Raw genomic sequence first — 22,421 nt, 5'->3', positions numbered from 1 at the left:
TCGACACAGTGACCACGGACGCTTCTCGCCTGGGGTGGGGGGGGGCATTTTTCAGGCAGAACAGTCCAAGGCACTTGGAACGACGTAGAGACCTCTTTGCATATCAACGTCCTAGAGATGAGAGCGGTGCTTTTGACGTTGCAAGCACTACACAACTCTCTTCCGGTAGGGACAATTGCGGTACAGACAGACAACATGTCGGTAGTCTGGTACATCAACAAACAAGGGGGAACCAGGTCTTATCCCCTTTGCCGCGAGGCCATGAGAGTGTGGGAATGGGCGATTTCCACCAACCGCTTTCTCATAGCAACGCACATTCCGGGAAGGTCCAACCTTTTAGCAGACAGGCTCAGTCGTACTATCCTGACTCCCTACGAGTGGCCTCTCAACCACCGAGTGGTAGAGCAAGTATTTGCCCGATGGGGGCGACCTTGTTGCGATCTTTTTGCCTCTCCTTCAAACACAAAATGCAACGATTACCGGCTCTGATCCCCTCCGGGAAGTCCGCGAGAGACTCTCTAGTTCATGCTTGGCCTCCCGGTCTGCTTTATGCTTACCCTCCTCTACCCCTGATGTTGAAATTGTTACAGAAAGCCAGGCAGCTGGGGAGCAGAATGATCCTCATTGCCCCATTCTGGCCTCGTCAGACGTGGTTCCCCTACCTTTGGTCTCACCTAGTGAATCCACCATGGATTCTGGATCCCATTCCGGATCTCATTTCGCATCCTCTCGGTCTTCCAACTCCGAATCTGGTCAACCTCAAGCTGACGGCTTGGTTGCTCCAGTTCCACTCCTCATAAGGACTCCCGGGATCTCATCACCGGTTAAAGCCATTCTTGTAGCAGCTCATAAGCCTTCCACCAGGAAGGTTTATCGGAGTAAGTGGAAAAGCTTCACCATTTGGGCAAAACACCGTCGTTTAGACCCGTTCACAGCCCCGATATCATCGATTCTAGAATTTATAACCTCTCTCTTTCACCAGGGGGCTAGTTCTTCCACAGTCAAGGTACAGCTAGCAGCAATCTCATACTATCATGTAGGACAAGAGTCTGGTCCTATTATGACTTCCAAACTGTGTAAGACCTTCCTCAAGGGTTCCTTCCTCCTTAGACCTCCAGTTAAAGAGGTGGTACCCCCATGGGATTTATCCTTAGTCTTGCAGTCCTTGACTGGTCCCCCATTTGAACCGGCTGCCACGGTTGATCTTAAATTTCTCTCCTGGAAGACAGCATTTTTGGTGGCCATAACTTCAGCCAAAAGGGTATCGGAATTACAAGCCCTTTGCGTCAAACCACCATATTTGGTTTTCCACCCGGATAGGGTTTACCTCAGAATCAATCCGTCCTTTCTACCTAAGGTATCTTCAGAAGCGAACATCAATCAATCCATCAATCTCCCAGTGTTTTTCCCTAACTTTCATAACAAAGGAGAGTACAAGCTTCATTCCTTGGACGTACACAGACAATTACGTTTTTATATCCACAGAACTGCTGGTCATAGGCAATCCGATCAGTTGTTTATCTCCTTTGCCGAAGGTTTCTCTCTCTAGATGGATCTCGAGTTGTATTCTATTAGCATATCAGAGTTCGGGAAGGCCTGCACCTCAAGGAGTCCGTGCTCATTCTACTAGGGCTGTTGCCACTTCTGCAGCCTTTCAGGCTAGGGTTCCACTGGATGACATTTGTTCCGCAGCCACTTGGGCTTCATCTCACACCTTTATCAGCCGTTATAAAATAGATGTTATTTCCCGAGGTAGAGCGTCCTTTGGCTCTGCGGTGCTCCGGAATATCCTTCCATGAAGGCCACCCAAGACTTAGGTAGCTGGGGACTCTGTCTCACAGGTTGCTGACAAATGAAGTTCCTACTTCAGATTAAGAAGTTATGTGCTCACCATAACGTTCCATCTGAGTAGGTATCTTCATTTGTCTGCAACCATCCCCCCCTCCTTCCCCCTGACCGATTGGATCGCTCTTGTGTTATCAGCATATGTTCCCATTGGGACACCTATTATCTGTTGTGCTATGGGGCAAACTTGATCTGAGGTCAGTTAGGGCAAGCAGGGGATTATGGGTAAGGGGGGAGGAGCTAGGAGCTCGGATCTATGCTATGTTAGAAGTTGCCGGCTCGGATCCGAGATCGGATCCGTATCCCACAGGTTGCAGACAAATGAAGATACCTACTCAGATGGAACGTTATGGTGAGTACATAACTTCTTATTTACAAAACTTTTGAGCATTTGTTTTTTGTTGCTTTTGCTTTTCCAGAGGTTTATCACTAATTATTTTGAGCCTAGTTTTTCAGTGTTAGATTTTTTCTTACTCTGCTGTTCTTCTCTGAAGCTGATTTTTGCAGAGTGACTGTTAAATGATGATTTTTAATAAAAGTTTATAGTGATGATAATATAGTTAGTTGGGGAGGGAGTCCTTAAAATGAATCGTCTTAAATACAAAATGATTGATTATTGTAAAAGTGATGACGCCTGCACTTTATTTCAGTTTGAAACTTAAGACACATCAGTTTGTTGGATTGTATCATTAATTTTTATCACTTTTTCCAATCACCAAGTAAGATTTACCCCATTTTTGATAAAATTCTTTAGGCCTGTGGTGCAAGTTTGACCATCTGCATTCTTACAGAGCCATTTTGTCCCATCATAATGAAGGTCCAGCTTTATTCTATGTAAGACTGCATGGGGGACCTAAGATTGACTTCAATGCAGTGTTATCCTTTGTAATTCCCATTCCCAGCCCCTCAGCGGTGCACAAGTACCAGATGTTCACTGTGCACTTCTATGTGGACATCAAATCTCCTTACTAAAGTGCATGCGCTTGGTGGAGTCTCTTTTCATTCTAGCCCCTTCTGGTTGCTGCACTGCCCATCCATCACCAGATGCCGTTCCAGCAGAGCCACATTATGGTAAATGGGGCCCTAGGCTGGATATTGGATCTGGGCCCCCATGCATGTGCAGCTCCCAGCATCCCTGCCAAGCAGCATTCCAGTGTCCCATTACTTGGCCTCTGTCTTTTCCCAGTTACCATAAAACACTGTTCAAACCTGTTAGTTTGCATTCTCTTTTCTTCTTTACTTCTGCAGTGATTACAGATATTTGGATTTAATTTATTATTTCAAATTTTATAGCACAGGCACTGATAGGTAAACAAAACAATACAATCTGACAGTGAAAACAGAGTTAGCATGAGCAGCAGTGAACTTCTCTACCCTTGAAACTCACATTCATTGAAACTGCATTAAAACCCACATTCAGAGAAAATGCATGTGGACATTGGTGGATTAAGTGTGCCTTTGGGCTGTTTTCAAACCATGGGCATCCTGACCACAATTTTAGAATCATGCATAAATGTATGTTTTCTTTGATTCACTGTCCTGACTGCATTAAATTACATTCTTTGTTTAAGACAGCACCACTTGTTAGAGTGAGTTTTAAATTTATAATTTTGAACATGTTTTCAGTAAGCAGTGAAACAAAACATGAACCAGTAATGACACGACTACCAATTTCAGGACATTTTAACTGTAAAAGGCCACTCAAACTTCTCTCATTATAATCCACCAGTAATAGTCAACATACACACACACTGCAGAAGTAAAAGTCATGTGAATAATTCCACATAAGCGGTCTGTAACTTATGAAGAAGATGCTGCTGCCAAACAACTTTGCATTTCAGTGCTTTATCTTTGAATTCAGTCCCTGCTGCCCTTGAAGAATAAAATGCCTCCGTTGCATTAAAAAGAAATTGGTGTGCTGGTGATATACAATAGGGAATGTTTGGCAAACCATCAACATTTTCATAGTCACTTAGCATGTTATCCAAAGGAGGACACAGTCAAGAGTGCATCAGCACAACCCCCACCCCCTTATGCTGCGCATTAGTGTCAGCAATCAGTCTACCTAATGTGTAAAGATACCCCACAACCCTCTGCACCAAAGGGCAAGTATGCTACCTGTTGTACCACTGGTACTGAACAGTACAGCTATGAAGCTCTATGACCGACATTGACAGACTGTATTACAGTGATTTTACAAAAAAACGAAATAAAGTAAAGGAGGTTTGTCAGTTAGCGTGGAAGATTAAAGCATTTGGTTCCCAACAATCAAGACTCAATTAACTAGGCAGCCCCCTTAACTAGGCCATTTTACACACATGTACACAAACACACACATGCGCGCATGAACGCACACACACACACACACACACACACACACACACACACACACACACTTTTGCTGGCTAATATCCTGAATTGCTGCACTATGGCTAATATACTAAAACATGATTCACTCATTGTTTCAGCTGCTGCATATTCAAATTCACACCTTTGTTTGTTGGCCTGGTATATTGCTGCACATCCGTAGCATCTCCGTTTGTTCACTAGGGCAGGATTGGCATAATCAGAGGCTGATTTCCTAAATCACATTTTCGCATGGTTTTACATTGGGATGTTTTTCCATTAACCATTTGAAATGTCAGAACCTGCTGGAGTGAGTCCCAAAATGCAGAAACTGAATATCCAGAACAGTGGACTTGTATGTTCTAACCCCCCCCCCCCCCCAAAAAAAAAAAAAGAAGTTTGAAGAAGTGCATTTTTTGAGATTTTCTCTTCTCTGGGTTTTCAGTCTTTTTTCCAGCTTTTCGGCACTCGGCATTTTGAGTGCCGACATTTCAATAGGGAGCCAGTTTTTATTAATACTGAGGTTTCTGAAGCTTGATGTTCTCTACAGAAGTCTTTCGCAAGGTACTTAAGATCTTCTTTGTTCAGAAAGTTTCCCATGGGGTCCTAAAGCCTTCCTGTGGTTTTCAGAAGTCTTCCAGCTTGTTTTATTTACTGAAGATTTTTTTGTTGACATTCCCATCCATCACCGGTCATAGGCAGCTGCCTAGGTGTCCTGGTGCTGGATGTGGCTCTGCATTCTAGCAGAATCTTACACCATGTCATTCTCATCCTGTGCTGCTTATTCCCACCTCTTCAGCCATCCCTCCACTGCCTGCCCACTAATTGAACTCACTTCTCTATTTGATGTGGAGCTGGCTATGTGAGACTTTTTCCCTTTCCACTTTCAGAATGATTTTGAAGCAGATTGTAGAGATTTTCCTAGTTTCTTAATGAGAAAGGGTCATGAAAAACACACGTTTATATTTATGGTTAAAAATGGGGGAAAAAAGGCACCAAAATAGGGCCTAGTATTATGAAACAGAGGGTTGGGGTACTGAATGTGCTGCAGATAAACTATTTTCAGTTAGTGGTTCTGGTTCTGGAGGGGTGGTTAGAGAAGGATGGGAGCTGGTGGTCAAACTTGGCTCAGCCATCCTGAGAGGGAAGTATAAGACCTGTTGCAGAGGCATCAGCTGGAGAAAGCTTAATGTTACATACCAGAATGCCCAGCATGGGCATTGTTCTTAAGTTATAGCCTCTGCCTTTGGGTTGGAGATGCACAGCCTGCACACCTTTAGCGACCATTATGCTTTCGTATGCACATCCATGTTTCTGTGCACCTAATGAGGATGGCTGTCATGTTCCCACCTTGGTGAGTTAAATGTATGCCCCAGAACCTCCCTTCCTGTAAGGCAATTGCTACATAGGACAGCCATATTCCAACCCCCCCCCCCCCGGGTTGGCATGCCTGTTCTTCTTATGCCAGCTGCAGCGGCACCCACTCCACTAATCATGCACTGGTCTTCTGGGTCATAGTCTGGGCCATGTTCTTGGCTCAGTGAGCCAAATGCATATGCCAGGGCCTCCCCTCCCCTGCTCTGAAGGATTGCTGCATAGGACCACCTATTTTGGACCAACATTTCCCACCAAAGATAAGTATGTCTGTCCTCCTTATGACAGCTTCAGCAGCACCTATACTGCTAGTGGAACATGGGTCACCTGGGTTGTAGTCTTGGCTTTATTCCCCTTACACCAGTAGAGCGGTTTGGTAAGGGTTATGTTTGTGAAATATGCAGGGTGTTGTGTGCAGGAGGCTTTACCCATCATGAGAAATGACGTAGAGTCATCTTTTATTATATTGTTTGTATTTTCAGTAACTGTCTTTTGAGTGAAATTGCTTTTAACTTTATTTTTTGAGTGTTTGATCTTCATAGTGTTCTTTTTTGATGAGTGTTTTTTGAGAGCTAGTATGAACCCTTGCATCATGACTTCTGTATTAATGACTGAGCATGGCATTCAGGAACATAGCTGACTGGTAACAACAGTGTGCTTCACTGAGTTTGACAAATTATTTTTGTGTATGCTCTACTGTTAGAAGGTCTTGAAGTTCTTCCTTTATCAAGTAAAGTGTTGACCTCTCTTCTGTGTGTGTTCCCTGCTGCAGAAGTCTTCTTGAAGTAAGTTGGCGCAGTTTTGTAAAAGTTAAAATTGTAATCAGTGCTTGCATTAATGTGGTAGCTGATGTGGTTCTCTTTATAGTCATAGGGTGTATTTTTTATCTTAGTAAATAAACTTTCTCCTTGTGTTGAGAAAAAAAAATAGAACAGTGGAGGTAAGGAATTTTTTGTGCCCTATATCTGCAACAGTCGTTCTCACTTCTGTCACAGATTGGTCCTTCATGCCCCCTGCCCCCCATGGCCATTCAGCTAGTGAAGGGGTTGAGAGCTGGCTGGCTGGCAGCAAGGCTGTCATCCTTACAGGTCAATGTTTTGGCCTCTGGATGTGGGTGCCCCAAGTCATGGTCAGCATTTTTGGTCATATTTCCATGAGTGAACCCCGAATCCTGCTGCAGTGCTAGTTTGCTCTCTGAGAACATTACTGGTCCATGTGCTGCATCTGGATTTGGCCATTGCTGCAGGAGTGAGCCATGTCTCCCCCAGTATAGATGAACTAACATTGGTAACTCATTTGCACTATCTCTTTGCATCTTCTGGCTAACTGTCTCAATCCCACATTGTTTGGTAATAGTTAGGGATTATCTGTGTTCACTTTGAGCCAGCTAAAGACACATTGCCAGTAACATCCTACTTCATGTCATGGAATTTGCTTAGGAGGTGTAGTCCTTCCTTGAATCACTCCTGGAAGGTTAGCTTTTTTATGGACATTTTTGCCATGTATTTTATAAAGAATGCACTGTTTTATTTTTTTTTAATAGTAACGTCCTACTTCATGTCATGGAATTTGCTTAGGAGGTGTAGTACTTCCTTGAACCACTCCTGAAAGGTTAACTTTTTTATGGGAATTTTTGCCATGTATTTTATAAAGAATGCACTGCTTTATTTTTTTAATAGCTGCTTTGTTTATAACTGTTGTGTTATTTTTCTTTTCTTTCCTTTTCTTTTAAGCTTTTCTGTCACATAAGCTAGCAGTAGTAGTTTAGTTTACAGTAATTGTTATCATTCATTGATAATAAGTAGAGCATTTCCTGCTAGAGTAACACTGAAGTGGTACAGCAGAGGTATGAGGTGGTTACGTGTGGATCTCTAATGAAGTACTTTAGGGAAAAGTGTTTAGCAGCTGTGTCATGCAGGTAGTATTCTGAAGGCATTGATGAGTTTGCCTTAACACAGCTGTGATACCTTCCATGTGTCATGCACTATGTTGAAAGAAAAATTATTTTTTTACAAGTATGAACTGTGAACATTTTAAGGTGGAGGTTCATTTTCCAGTTTCTTACATTAGTTGAAAACAATATAGTGCAGTTTCGGTTTGGTAATATTTTCTTTTCCTTTTTAGGGAAATGGAGCAAAGAGTTGCACTTTTGAATCGACCCAACAAAAAATCAAGGTAAAATAATTGGCTTAGCTTTTCTGTGCTGAAATTTAGAGCATTATTAACATTTTGTCATTTGGAAATTAAACTGCTGCAAAAGTACCTTATAATCAGAAAAGCTTTGGCATATCTACTTTGCTGCATATCATTGTTGGAGCCAACTGGAGTTGTGCACCTAATGATGTTACTTACCACCAATAAGACAGTTGGTTTCATATTATTTTCTTGAGCATCTTTTATTTTCATACCCCAGTAAGACAACTAAATATTTATGCAATTTCCCAAACATGAATGTTTTCTCAACTCAAGTAAATTATACTGTGCATAGATGTTTCATGGAAGCAAGCACTTTCTTCTCAGTCTGCTACAGTGGCCATAAACTGATGTAAGCAAGACACCATATGGCAGACACATAATATTTTTGCTCTGTTCTTTGTTTTTGGGCAATGTGGTAAAATAGGTTTGAGAAATAAGATGGAAAGAAAGCATTAAGATGTCCAGGCAGGAAATGGATGGATTGCATGCAAGAAGACCCTTGACATTTGAGCATGGCTGTAAAAAGGTGGAGAGTGACACTGCACTGAAGAGAGTTGACAACAGTTGTTATGACACCAAGACCCACACTCATGTAAAATAAAAGGGGATAAAGGAGATTAATGATGATGATTTTCTATCCTGTCATTTCCATAAGTTTTTGTGGTATAGTATCCATCTGTTGTCAGTGGCCAAACAGCTAATGCATTTTTGCCTTTGATGCTGGAAAATCAGAAGACTGTGGGTTCTCTTTCCATACCAGGTGTTTGGATTTTATTTTCCAGTATTGAAATTGCATTGCATGATAAGAGGGGTACTGCACTCTTGAGTGTGCTGTCCTTAAGATGAGATGTAAAACCAAGGGTCCATCTGTCTGGGTTGGTGGTAGCTCAGATGAATGTAAAAGATCCAATGGCAATTATAAAAAAGTAGGGGCTGCTTTATTGATAGAACATTTTATCAGTATTATACACACAAATACCATTTAGCAATTTATTTCCTTCATTTCAAACAATTTTTAAGTTTAAATGCATATAATTAAAACCAGGAACATATTTCCATGTTGTGTCTTTACCACCCCACCCCCTTATGCCTTAACCAAATTTTAACTTTCATTTCATCATTACCACCTTTTTATTATACAATAAATCCATATATTATGATATCTCTATTAATTTTTTCAAAGTTTTTTTTTCTTAAAAACGTAACAGTTCTCAAACCCCTCAGTTATTTTACTTCTAAGACAAACATGTTTTGAAGTTTCTTCCTCTCTACAAATATTACACAGCCTCCCCAGGTGAACTTTCTATTTCACTGGTTCATAAGTAAACTAGAAGCTTACCAATAGGTTTGTAGGAGGTTACTAGGCTGTTGGCCGTAGGGCCTTTATAAGCCTAACCATGTTATACCCTTGCTTCCTTATTGACCAAGTTGTATGCTCTATATTTGCAGAGCGAGTCTGAGGTCAGTACATACTGCCCTTATCCAAGAGGAACATATACAGTGCAATGAAAAAGTATTTGCTCCTTTCCTGATTTCATTTTTTTTGCATGTTTGTCACACTTAAATGTTCCAGATCATCAAACAAATTTAAACATTAGACAAAGATAACCCAAGTAAACACAAAATGCAGTTTTTAAGTGATTTTATTTATTAAGGGAAAAAAAAAACTATCCAAACCTACATGGCCCTATGTGAAAAAGTAATTGCCCCCCTTGTTAAATCATGAAGTAACTGTGGTTAATCACATTTTTGGGAAAGCTGAGTTCAATTTCACTAGCCATATCCAGGCCTGATTACTGCCAGACCTGTTGAATGAAGAAATCACTTAAATAGAACCTGTCAGACAAAGTGAAGTAGGCCAAAAGATCCCAAAAAGGAAGACATCATGCCGCGATCTAAAGAAATTCCGGAACAGATGAGAAACAAAGTAATTGACATCTATCAGTCTGGAAAAGGTTACAAAGCCATTTCTAAAGCTTTGGGACTCCAGTGAACCATGGTGAGAACCATTATCCACAAATGGAGAAAACATGGAACGGTGGTGAACCTTCCCAGGAATGGCCGGCCTACACAAATTACCCCAAGAGCGCAGTGATGACTCATCCAAGAGGTCACAAAAGAACCCAGAACAACATCTAAAGAACTGCAGGCCTCACTTGCGTTAGTTAATAAGGTCAGTGTTCGTGACTCAACCATAAGAAAGAGACTGGGCACAAATGTCATGCATGGCAGTGTTCCAAGGTGAAAACCACTGCTGACCAAAAAGAACATAAAGACTCGACTCCCTTTTTCAAAAAAAAAATATCTTGATGATCATGAAGACTTTTGGGAAAATATTCTGTGAACTGACTAAACAAAAGGTGAACTTTTTGGGAGGTGTGCGTCCTGTTATATCTGGCATAAAAGTAACACAGCATTTCAGAAAAAAAAACATACCAACAGTCAAACATGGTGGTGGTAGTGTGATGGTGTTGGGCTGCTTTGCTGCTTCTGGACCTGGATGACTTGCTGTAATTGATGGAACTATGAATTCTGCTTTCTACCAAAAAGTCCTGAAGGAGAATGTCCAGCCATCAGTTTGTGACCTCAAGCTGAAGCACACTTGGGATGTTCTTCGTGTTTCACTGTTGCAGTCATCACATTTGGGTTATCTGCCTGGAGGTAGCCCTCAGCCGGTCTGAATACCAGAGTCTTGGGATTTCTGCATCGAATGCGGTCGCTTCTTCCATGACGTCAGGTCGTCAGGGGTATAAAACATGCAGCCGATGCCATTACATTGGTCTTTCTTGCCGTGCGGTGCCCAAAGCAGAAGCAGTTCGCAAGTGCCAGTTGACCACCTCCTGAAATTTTCGTTTTGCGAGTTTCAGACCTGAAGTCTTCTAAAAGATAAGTACCCCATTGGGGATCCTTTTTTCTTGCTCTAACTGATGTTATAAAAAATTAATAATTGTCTTGCCTGTGTAAAGCAAATACCTCACAGAGATTTTCATTCTTACTGCATCACCTGTTTAGACCCAGACCACGATGTCCCTCGCTGTCGGTTTTGTGCCTTGTTCAACACCCAAACTATTCGTCGTCGGGCTATTTTTGTCACTAAATTCTTTCGCTCTCTATCTCTGTATTCTGAAATGGCTTCGATAAGTCATCCGACTACCGATCTTCCAAAAAAACGTAAAGACAGAGGCAGACCGCATAGGTCCAAAACTGCCGACGACGCTACTGTTAAGCTACTCAGTGAGGCGCTTTCCCAGCCCGTGATACCCGCTTCTACAGATTCGCAGGCCTCTACTGAAACCCATTCGGAGTCCGGTATGCCGCGAGATGCTTCTTCGACTATGGAACCTGCCGATGTCTCTACCTTGGAAGGGTCCAGAGCCGCTGTGCAGGCACCGGCTTCTGAGATTGTATTCAGGCCTACTGATTTTCAGATTAAACTGACGACTTCAGGCCTAAAGTTTGCACTACGCCTAGGAAACAGACAACCAAAGCAGATTCTCAGGCTCACATGCCATAAAAACAAATGCTTAGAATGGCTGAAGACCTTATTACTTTAATTAGGGGAAGTCAGCCTTCCCCTCAAAAAGACCAAGAACTGATTTTCCTTCTGATTCTTCTAATTAGGAGTCTGATAAATCTGACCCTTCTGATTACCAGGACATACCCTTATCTACCTATGAGGATTTTGATGCAGAAGATTCCATTCCCTCTGCTTCCCCACCAGAAGATTTTTCTTTTGCTTTAACCCTGCATATCCTTAGAGAGCATTTCCGCTGGGAGATCTATGACTACTCTCAGTCCAAAAAGAGACTCAGGGAATTTTTAAACTTGCCTCAGCACAGGCCTCTTGCTATCCCTCCAGTTCTGGAAATTGTAGATGTCTTCTTGGAATCCAGCCTTTACCCCTGATACTTTGCCTCCAACTCCCAGGAAACCTGACTGGTACTATAGAGTACCTGACTCCCACAAATTCCTCTTTAGGAATCCTGCTGTGGATCCAGAGACCATTTCTCAGGGACCTAAAGGCATTAAGGCTACAACGGCCAAAAATACTACCCCTTTGGACAGGGATTCTAGGGCTTTAGACAGATGGGGTAAGAAGGTATACACCTCTGCTACTCTTGCCATCAGGGCTTTAAATTGCCAGTTTCATATGTTAAAGTATCAGCAACATATTATGGAACTAATTAAACAAAGAACGATGTTGATTCCTGATTCTGCAGAACATAAAGATTTACAAGAGTTAATGCATTCTGCTAACCAAGTTGGTAAACATACTTTGCAATGTGGTTTTGATGCCTTAGAAGCATCTTGCAGTGCTGCTGTCACTGGGTCTGTTCTTAGAAGGCATGCTTGGCTTAAGGAACAAAACTTGCCAGACCATGTCAAAGCAAAATGACTAGATGCACCATTAAACCAAGAGCGTCTATTTGGCAATAAAGCCGAAGTCCTCAGAAGGATGGAGGAAAAAGCTAAATCTGTGCAAACTGTTAAAGATTTCTTACAAGTTCAGCCACTTAGATTCAGTAGGCATTGGCCTTCAAAACAACTGGTCTTTTCCAGTCCCACCCAGACCTTCTCAGTCCAAACCCAGGGAAGCAGACCAGCAAGGCTGCAGTCTCAGGTTATGCACAGATCTAAGCAATAGAGTGCACCCACGTCCAAAACAGGGAGTAGTAAACTGCCATCCTGTGGTAAAATCTCACAATGACTTATCCTTAACTCTTCCAAGCCTTGCCCAAGTACTTGCACCTTTAGGAGGGAAACTTGCCCTGCATGCAAAAAACTGGGAGTACATTGCGCAGGACAGATGGGTCTTAAACATTGTTTCCCAGGGATGCAGATTCCACTTCCATTCACTCCCAACCCCATGCAGATGGCCAGACCTCCCCCCAAACCAGTGGGCAGAGGCCCAAAAGCAAGTATTTTCTCTTCTCAGTGTCAAGGCTATTCAACCTGTCCCAGCAGAACAAAGGGGACAAGGCTTTTATTCCAGACTGTTTCTGGTACCCAGAAAAAAAAAACTCTTGGTGTCCTATCCTGGATCTGTCTATTTTCAATACCTTTCTGGTGGTTCCAAAATTTGAAATGCTTTCTCTCCAACAGCTGCTTCCTATGCTAGCCAAGGCCTCCTGTCTAGCAACCCTAGACTTAAAGAAGCTGATCTGCACATCCCCATCAGAAAATACCTACGTTTCAGAGCAGGCTCTGTGCATTGTCAGTTCTCTGCACTTTCCTTTGGCTTATCTACTGCGTCCAGGGTATTCACAAAATGCCTAGCTCCAGCCATTGCATATTGCAGGCAGAGAATGATTCGAATTTACCCATACTTGGGCGATTGCCTGATTCAAGTGGACAGTCAGGAATTGCTACTACTACACCTGACATTTGTAAAGAGACTTCTGTCTTCACTGGGGTACACCATCAATGAAAAGAAACCACATCTGGTACCCAGCCAACAGATTGTATTCCTGGGAGCAAGCTTGAACACAACTTCCCAGATGGCATTCCTCAATCCAGAAAAACAAATTTATTTGACAAACTACTTCAATCTACTGGCCACCAAAACCTAGCTATCTGCAAGAAAAATACTGCAAGCCCTAGGATTCATGGCCTCTTGCATTCTACTAATTCCATATGCAAGACTGCATATGAGGAAACCCCAATGGTACTTAAAAAGTTTCTGGTGTCAACATTCTCAAGACCTGGAAACAATGATTCCTATCATTCCTTGCCTAAGGGCAGAGTTCCTTTGGTGGGAAGAGGCCTGCTACCACAACAAGGGACTCCCTTTCACTCAACCCCCTGCTGCCCAAACCCTTGGAAGGACAATCCATTCAAGGCAAATGGAGCCCAAAGGAAATGCACCTGCATATCAATCAAAAAGAAATGTTAGCTGTACAGAATGCTCTGACACAGCCTTCAAAGGCCTTATTCTTCCAGGACAACTATTGGGAAAGACAGACAACACCACAGTTATGTGGTACATAAGCAGGGGGGAACCCATTCCTACCCATTGTGCAGATTAGCCATGGCTCTGTGGAACACAGCCTTAAGCAACCAAGTGTACCTGCAAGGTCAGTTCCTGCCAGACAAACTAAATTCACTGGCAGACAGCTTAAGCAGAATTCTCATGGACCCACATGAGTGGAAACTGGAACCCAAAATATTCAAGCTTTTGAGGAACAGATGGGGGGCACCAGAGGTGGACCTCTTTGCTTCCCCTCAGAACTATCAATTGAGCAAATATTGTACCAGAACTCCCCACAGCCAAGCTCGGAAAGTGGATGCCCTGTCCTTTACCTGGGAAAGCCTCTCAATCTATGCCTCCCCCCCGCCCCTCCTCTCAAAGGTTCTACTAAAGATCAAACAGGAAAAGCTAAGGACAATCCTGATTGCACCACACTGGCCACGCCAGCACTGGTATCCTCTTTTGCGCAGTCTGACAGTAGTGCCACCATGGCACCTGCCTCAGACCCCTTCCCTGCTGTCTCAGCAGGAGGGCCCGATTTTGCACCCTTAGCTACAGATCCTGAACCTAGCAGCCTGGCTCATCCCCTGAATTCTTCACCAGCAACTCTCAGTAAGCAGGTGCTGGATGTCATTCTTGAGGCAAGGAGGCCTAGTACTAAAAAATCCTATTCGGAAAAGTGGAAAAGATACTGCTCCTGGAGCCAGTCTCAGGGAATGGACACAACTGTGCCCAGCTTACCTCATATACTAGATTACTTAACAGAAATGCTCCACAAAGGCCTAGCCTTCTCTTCCATTAAGATTCATGCCTCTGCCATCTCAGCTCATTATAATACTGAGCCACCCCTTTTTCTCTCATCCTCTGGTCAAACAGTTCCTGAGAGGAGCCAAAAAGTTAAGACCCCCCCCCCCCCCCCCCAGGAGAGCTCCCACTCCTGCCTGGGACCTTAACTTTGTATTGGAAAAGCTCATGTTTCCGCCCTTTGAACCTGCTGCCTCAGCAGAGATAAAATTCCTCTCTTGGAAAACAGTTTTATTTCTAACCATCACTTCAGCTAGAAGAGTGTCTGAATTGCAGGCCCTTATGGCCATGGAACCCTTCATTATCTTCCATGCGGACAGGGTTTCCCTCAGGACTAACCCATCATTCATGCCCAAGGTGGTATCTAGTGTGGCTTTAAACCAATCCATTCATTTGCCAACTTTTTTCCCTAATCCTCAGAGTAAAGGCGAAAGGATCTTGCACTCATTGGTCGTGCACAGGCAGCTCAGGTTCTATCTAGACAGGACTAAGCCTTTCAGAAAATCTAACCAGCTGCTAGTCAGCTTTGCTGCAGGGGCAGAAGGCAAGGCCATTTCAAAGCAAACCATTTCTAAATGGATAGCACACTGCATCCATTTCTGCTACAAACACCATGGGAAACCTACCCCACAGGGGATCAGAACACATTCCACTAGAGCTACATCAACCTCTATAACATTCCGCAGGGGAGTCCCCACCAAGGACATCCTGGAAGCAGCAACCTGGAGCTCTGTACACACTTTCACCAGGCATTACAATTTACTTTTTTTCTAAATCCAGAGCTGGATTTGCCGCAGCAGTCTTACAGGGCCTGATTGCCAGCCCTAATGCTTCTTAACTACCTCCATCCTTCCTTAGCTTTGGGAATCAACCCAGATGTGATGACTGCAACAGTGAAACATGAAGAACATAGTACAGTTGTGTACACTTACCATAAATGTAGATGTTAGAGTGTATTCACTGTTGAAGTCCTAGTTACCCTCCCTCCAGCTCCCTGACTTCTCTTTACTTCTACCTATCTTTTTTGTTTGGCATATCTTATGTCATGTGTATTTGCTTTTTGCTGGGGGTGTTCCATACCATGTAATTGCTTTCTACTTTGGGGGCACCTGACATCTGGGGCAAGAAAAACTGATGTAATGGCGTCGACTGCATGTTTTATACCCCTGATGACCTGACGTCATGGAAGAAGCGACAGCATCCGACGCAGAAATTCCAAGACTCTGGTATTCATGCTGGCTGAGGGCTACCTGCAGGCAGATAACCCAAATGTGATGACTGCAACAGTGAATACACTCGAATATCTAAATTGATGGTTAAGTGTACACAACTGTACTTTTCTGCAGCAAGACAATGATTCAAAACACACCAGCAAGTCCACCTCTGAATGGCTTAAAAAACAAAATGAAGGTTTGGAGTGGCCTAATCAAAGTCCGGACTTGAATCCAATTGAGATGCTGTGGCATGACCATAAAAAGGTGGTTCATGCTTGGAAAACCTCCATTATTGGTGAATTAAAATAATTTTGCAAAGAAAGGTGGGGCAAAATTCCTGCACAGCGATGTGAAAGATTAATTCCCAGTTATCACAAATGCTTGATTGCAGTTGTTACTGCTAAGGATGGCACAACCAGTTATTAGGTTTAGGGGGCAATTACTTTTTCACAAAGGGCCAAGTAGGTTTGGATATTTTTTTTCCTTAATAAATAAAATCATCACTTAAAAACTGCATTTTGTGTTTAAGTGGGTTTTCTTTGTCTAATATTTACATTTGTTTGATGATCTGAAACATTTAAGTGTGACAAACATGCAAAAAAAATAAGAAATCAGGAAGGGGGCAAATACTTTTTCATTGCACTGTAGATGATACCTCCGGGGTAAATTTATGGTCTGTAGTCAGTTGTCTAAGTTATTTATAAATAGAGTCATTGAGCAGCTCTGTTTTATGTGAATTTGGAGTTTGTTCCAGAGGATCGGCAATCTGTGGGAGACATATTTGTGTCTCCAGCATCAGCATGTCCTATTAATGTTGCAGCTAGGTTAAGATCCCTATAGTGAGTGAATCTTGCCCCATTTGACTTGCGGATGTGCAGCATTTCCATTAGGGCAACATCCAAGACTGCTCTGAAGGCCAGGCACACTTCACTTCTCAGCAGCCTATAAGATACAGAGCACAGTGACAAGGCCTTCAGTCTGCCCATGTAGATCATGTGTTGAGAGCTCTGAATTTTCTTTGTGAGAAACCTCTAAGATCTCTCCAGCTACAGCAGGTGTTTGGTGAGGTACATACAGAAGGGAGCATTGTACTCTTAGTGGTCTGATAAGGAATGTTTACAGGGGAGTTGTAACATCCTTAGCTGTGAATGTGATGCCCTTACTTATGACATGTGCAACACAGAAGGCCTTCCTTACCACTGTGGACACATGGTGATTAAAGTTAAGCTTGCTATTCACCTGTGTTCCCAAATCTCTTACCACAGGGTTTAAACTAAGTGGGGGGTACTGTTAATAATGTAATTTGGAGGGACTTCCCCTTTGCCAAAAGGAATGATAATGCATTTTTTTGCATTTAGTTTAAGTCTGTGGCTTTGGCATCAGTCATTTTTCTGTGTACGCCCTTTTTGTAGTACGTTGATTGACCCGCATTGTACAAGGGAATTACTGTTGTTGTTTTCCACTCTGCTGGGACAAAGCCAGTACTTAGACTGTGGTTGAAGAGAGTGCCAAGTGGTTCCACTAGGTCTTGTTTTAGACCTTTTAATAGGCATCCTGGGATGTTATCCAGCCCCATAGAGGCTGTGGTTGTGGCCATGGAGAGTGTGGTTATGTCCTGCTCTTTGGAGATACTAGGTAGAGGACTTGATAAATAGTATGCTTTGGGGTATGTCTGGTGGGGACAGGGGGGTGAAGTTTACACCAAATCTGTTTGCTAGCAGGTTGGCTATGTCCTCAGGGTCAGTGTGAGTGGTACCGTCCACTACTAGATTGGCACAAAGGTGGGCCTTCCCTTTTAGATTTCTGATGTAACTAAAGAATACCTTGTGATTATGCTTAGCTTCATAATTGGTTTTATAGGACTTAACAAGATATCTAATTTGCTTGTTCAAACGGTGGAGGGTGTTCTTCCTCTGCTGAGTCAATTCCCTCTTGTTCTTAGACATTAGTTTCTTCTTTTTGTTATATGACATGTTTATGCTTGATGTCCACCAGGGTGTTTTTTTTTTGTGAGGACCTTGTTTTGATCTGTTCAGGTACAGACAAGTCTGTACATTTTTTATAGGTGTTTACATAGAGCATTTGTGTATACCTCTGTATAGGAGTCATTGTTAACAGTGGTAGAAAGAGAGTCTAAAAGCAAGGAAACTCCGTGATGAACTGCACAGTCACAAAAGACTAACAAAACTCAAAGCAAAAAACTGTGCAGAAAATATTTAATAAAAAACAAGAAGGGACAAGAGTCAATGCAGGTGGATATAAAAAAAGAAAAGAAGTTGTAGAAATGACATCTGGAAAGGAGAACATGTTTTTTGTTACTAAATATAGCTTATTTTCTCAGAGATTGACAGAAGTGGTTAAGGAATACTGGGAACAAATTAGAAGGGAGGTTCCATCATTATCACAAATAGAGTTAGGAATTTCTTACCAAAGGGGAAGAAGTTTAAAGGATTTTCTGGTGCATGCAAAATATAGAAGACCTATAGAGAAAATGCTGGTGAATGTGGAAACAAAAGGAACATTTCCCTGTGGTAAATGCTCTGTATGCCAGTATATAATAACAGAAATAGAGAAAATAGGGGGAAAGAAATTTAATACACTGGGAACGTATTCTTGTCATAGTAAAGGTGTGATTTATGGTTTAATGTGCCCTTGTAATAAATGTTATATAGGGGAAACAAAAAGATCGTTGGCAGAACGAATAAAAGAGCATGTGAGAGACATCAGAAATAATAAAATTCTCAGTCCTGTAGCTGAACACTTTAATAAAGAACATAATGGTGATATAAATACCATGAAAGCAACAGTGTTGGAACAAGTAATATTACAATATGGAAATGTAGAGTTATTGAAATATGTGTTGAGACAGAAGGAATCTATTTTAATAATGAAATATGACACACTCATACCTAAGGGTATGAATAAGGAATGCAATTGGCATAGTTTTATATAATGTTTTTTTAACTTTAAGAAGAGAATTGGATAATTGTGATAACTTAATTGTTTGTTAATTAATTAATTAATTAATTAATTAATTAATTAATTAATTAATTAACAGAAAGTGTATAAATAAGAAACCTTTTAATAATGAAAGTTTTTACTCTGTAAAGGCTACGGCCGAGGTGCTAAGAGAAGTGTGTTCTGTGATTAAAAGTGTTTGGAAAGTAGAGCTGTTTTTCACTGGTCATTCTGTTTTGGTCGTTATAGTAAAAGCAAGGAAACTCTGTGATGAACTGCACAGTCACAAAAGACTAACAAAACTTAAAGCAAAAAACTGTGCAGAAACACGGAAGGCAGTCAATAAACATAAAATCAGCAGACTTTAATATTGTAAGCACTTTCACCCACTAAGGTGCTTCATCAGACAACACTATACAACTGAAAATTTCATTAAATACATTCCAAAAATTCAAATCGACCAATAAAAACTCTCATCTCATTAAGACTATGAGCAATATTTAAAGTGCTGCACACTTAAAATAAATGCACACATATATACATACATTTTATAAAAAACAAATATCATTTTTTAGTTAATTTACGTGCTTTCAGTGCTGGTTTAATAGAAACTGTACCATTAAGACCGGAACCTAAATGTGCTCCTAATCTAAAAATCCATTTCATCTCAGCCATATCAGTAAGAGCATAAATATCTCCCAACCTAATATTTTCATATATGACCTGAAATGTAAAAAGATGTGCTTCACCTTCTGATAGGGTATGTTTAGCTAAACCAACTCTTTTTCTAGTACAGTACATATGATCTCTTGTATGTTCACAAAGTCTTCTTCATCATTACTTCGAATGAGACTGATTTATGATCATATGGTCAGACCTTACCAGGGTGGTCTGAGAACATAAAGCTCTACTGTTTTATTTTGATATACCCAGTAGGTATGCATTGTTATATATACTTACTTTTTATATGACAACACAAGTTTTCCACTGCCCTGTTTCCTTTCTATCCTGCAGTATCTAATTCCACTGATTTACACTTTCTTTTCTTTATTTCACCCCAACATACTAATCTTATTTCCAGTAAAACATAACTGCATAACCTGCATCTTTTTCCTTATTAACACTATTCCTACCTTAAGCAACTATTTTCTACCACCACTGTTGCATCTTTCACCTAAATGTTATTACTTAAAATAATTAGTAAATCATCTGCATGACTGTTAGCACCAGGACTTTCACTTCTTAATTTACTTCTTGATCTGAAGTAGTTAACTTCATTTGCTCAGCAACCTGTGGGTATCGGATCTGACCTGGATCCGAGCCGGCAGCTTTCCCGGCTAAAGATCTGAACTCCAAGCTCCTCCCCCTTACCCATAATACCCTGTTACCTCCTTCCAGTCCTCTGATCTCATTTGCCATGGCTTTAACAAGCACGAGTTACGGTTAGGTAGTGAGTATTGTGTAATTTCTTGAATTTTTGCAAAATTTTGAGAGATGTGTGTTTGTGATTGTTTAAACCCATTAGCCTAGCTTAGTTTTAGTATATTCCCCCTTCCCCTTATTCTTGTGTGTGTGTGGTTGTTATGGCCGAAGGCCCTAATGCCATTTTCTCCAAGTGCTCTGAGTATGACCATAAGCTCTCCCCAGCCGATGGCCACACTCAGTGCATTATTTGCCTGGGGTAGAGCATTTAGCATCGGGCTGCCATATTTGCGCAGCCTTTAACCCCCGGGCTCTGAGGGATAGGAGGAACAAGCTGATCCTGGCGGGTATTATACCTGCCAATTCTGCTTCTTCGTCCTCTCCCTCAGTGGCCTCAGCCGCGGCTGCGGCTCTTCAGCCAGCTGTGTTATCTCCCCTGGCTGGGAATCAGCCTCCCACCATTTCCCAGGGAGAGAAGGACTCCAAGAGAAAAGAGAGGAGAGAGAGGGAGAAAGAGAGAGAGGGATAGAGAGAAACATAGGAGCCACAAGCGGCGGGCCAACTCAACCCCCTCGGCCTCGCCGGCTAAACAGCTCTCTTCTCCCCTGAAGATTCCCGGGTCCTCCCCCTCTCGGCTCTGTTCTCCACATTTCTCGACGGAGGAGCCCCGTCCATCTTCGAGGTCGTCGCGGCGGCCTCTTCTAGGTCGACACAAAGCCTTTCAGACGCTGACATTGACCGGATGATGCGTGGCTTTCTCCAAGCCCAGATACAGATGGGAGTGCTCCTGCCCCATTTTTTGCCCCCATAGCTCCTTCTCCGATCCACTATCGGGTTTCGGAGCTGTTGGATCCGAGCAGTCTCGGAGTCAGGGAGTCGAAGCCGATAGTAGTTGCTACTTAGATGTCGGCCATGCCCTCGAGTTTGTCTGATCCCTTTTCGGATCCGAGCTCTCGGGGCCGAGAGCTGTGCGTTGGATCCGAGGGGGTAAGTGTGTCTTTGGCTCCATTGTGGTCGGAGCACACTTCCCTTTTGGGTCCAATCGCTTCGGCTCCGACGCCGATCCCCGCGTTGGATCCGAGGGTTTTGCTCATGGAACCCAGAGAGAGGGGTTCACCTTCGGCATTCAGCGTGGTGGAGAGGGTTCTCTCGAGAGGTTCGAGACCCCTCGCTCATGCTGCGGATCCAGCCAACATTCCCTCACAGACAGGCTTGTCTTCCATCATCCGACCCCAGGGACAGCCTGTGTCGACTCCCCAGCCAGTTCCACTGGAGGAACATGACCCTGTTGGTGAGCCCTCCTCGGACAGTCCTACCGAGGAGGTCCCACACAAACGCAAGTGTAAGAGGAGGCACTTGGACTCCCCCGAGTCTCTCACGGAAGACACCGATTTAGAGGAAGGGGAAGGCTCCCCCAGGTCACCCCCCCCGAGGACGTCTCCTATGGAGACATTATGGAAATGCTACGCCTAAAAGGGGGGTGGTCAGTCCAAAAGCCTTCCTCGGATGAGTCGGTGTTTCTGGAGGCGTTTGACGTAGGCCCGTCTACCTCTTGGGTGTCCCTTCCGGCCGACCCCCTGGTAGACCTCATTACTACCTGGGCGTGGAAGGAGCCGGACACTGTAGAGTCAATCCCCAGGAGACCAGATAAGATCCTTAGTCCCCCTGTGGATAGGACAGCGTGGACTAAAGGTTCCCAGGTAGATGCCATGGTGGTGGCGGCTGCCACCAAGAAGGAACTGGCACAGGATAGTTCCTCGGTCCATCCTCCTGATAAGGAGTCTCAGACGATGGATCGTATCGGAAAGCAGATGTTTGCTTCGGCTACCTTTTCCATAAGGGCGCTGAATTACTTGGCCCATATGATTAGGCTTCAGCGGGATCTGGTGAAGGAATATGCTGAGTCTCCCCCTGAGTCCATGTCGGCCGAGGACAAACGGACCTTCTCGACTCGCATGGCCACTCTGAAATCTGTATCGAACACATCTATGCGGCTACTCTCCCATGCCACGGAGGGGCCGCTAGAGCCAGCGGACCAGGCATCGCCTTACGGCGTCACGCCTGGCTCCGACTTTGCGGAACCCTTCAAGGCATCCTTTGCGAACGCTCCCTTCTGTTCTACCCTGTGTGGCAAGACTATCCGCAATACATTGATCCAGAGCGAGAAAGACGGGAAGATGCTGTCTGCCGTCGGAATCCACTTCTCGGCTCCTCAAAGGTCCTTTTCCAGGAACCAGCGAGGACAAAAGATGATGTGGTTCCAGAAGTCTCAGCAGTCCCGTTACGCTTCGGAC

At 43.1% G+C, this 22,421-nt stretch overlaps 1 protein-coding gene across 1 annotated transcript in view; it reads left to right on the top strand.

Moving 5' to 3' along the window:
• Positions 1-22,421, top strand: part of NEK9 (NIMA related kinase 9) — a 1,697,515-nt gene that overhangs the window by 477,223 nt on the left and 1,197,871 nt on the right. The window contains exon 9 of the mRNA XM_044073912.1: positions 7,690-7,740. Within this exon, the coding sequence (XP_043929847.1) occupies positions 7,690-7,740 (51 nt within the window). The remainder of the gene's footprint in view (positions 1-7,689; positions 7,741-22,421) is intronic.

Source organism: Protopterus annectens, chromosome 6.part0 (assembly GCF_019279795.1).
Source record: "Protopterus annectens isolate FY-2018-M chromosome 6.part0, PAN1.0, whole genome shotgun sequence".
NCBI classification, from domain to species: domain Eukaryota; kingdom Metazoa; phylum Chordata; order Ceratodontiformes; family Protopteridae; genus Protopterus; species Protopterus annectens.
The sequence above is the reverse complement of the archived record's forward strand: the minus strand, read 5'-3'. Positions and strand labels throughout refer to the sequence as shown.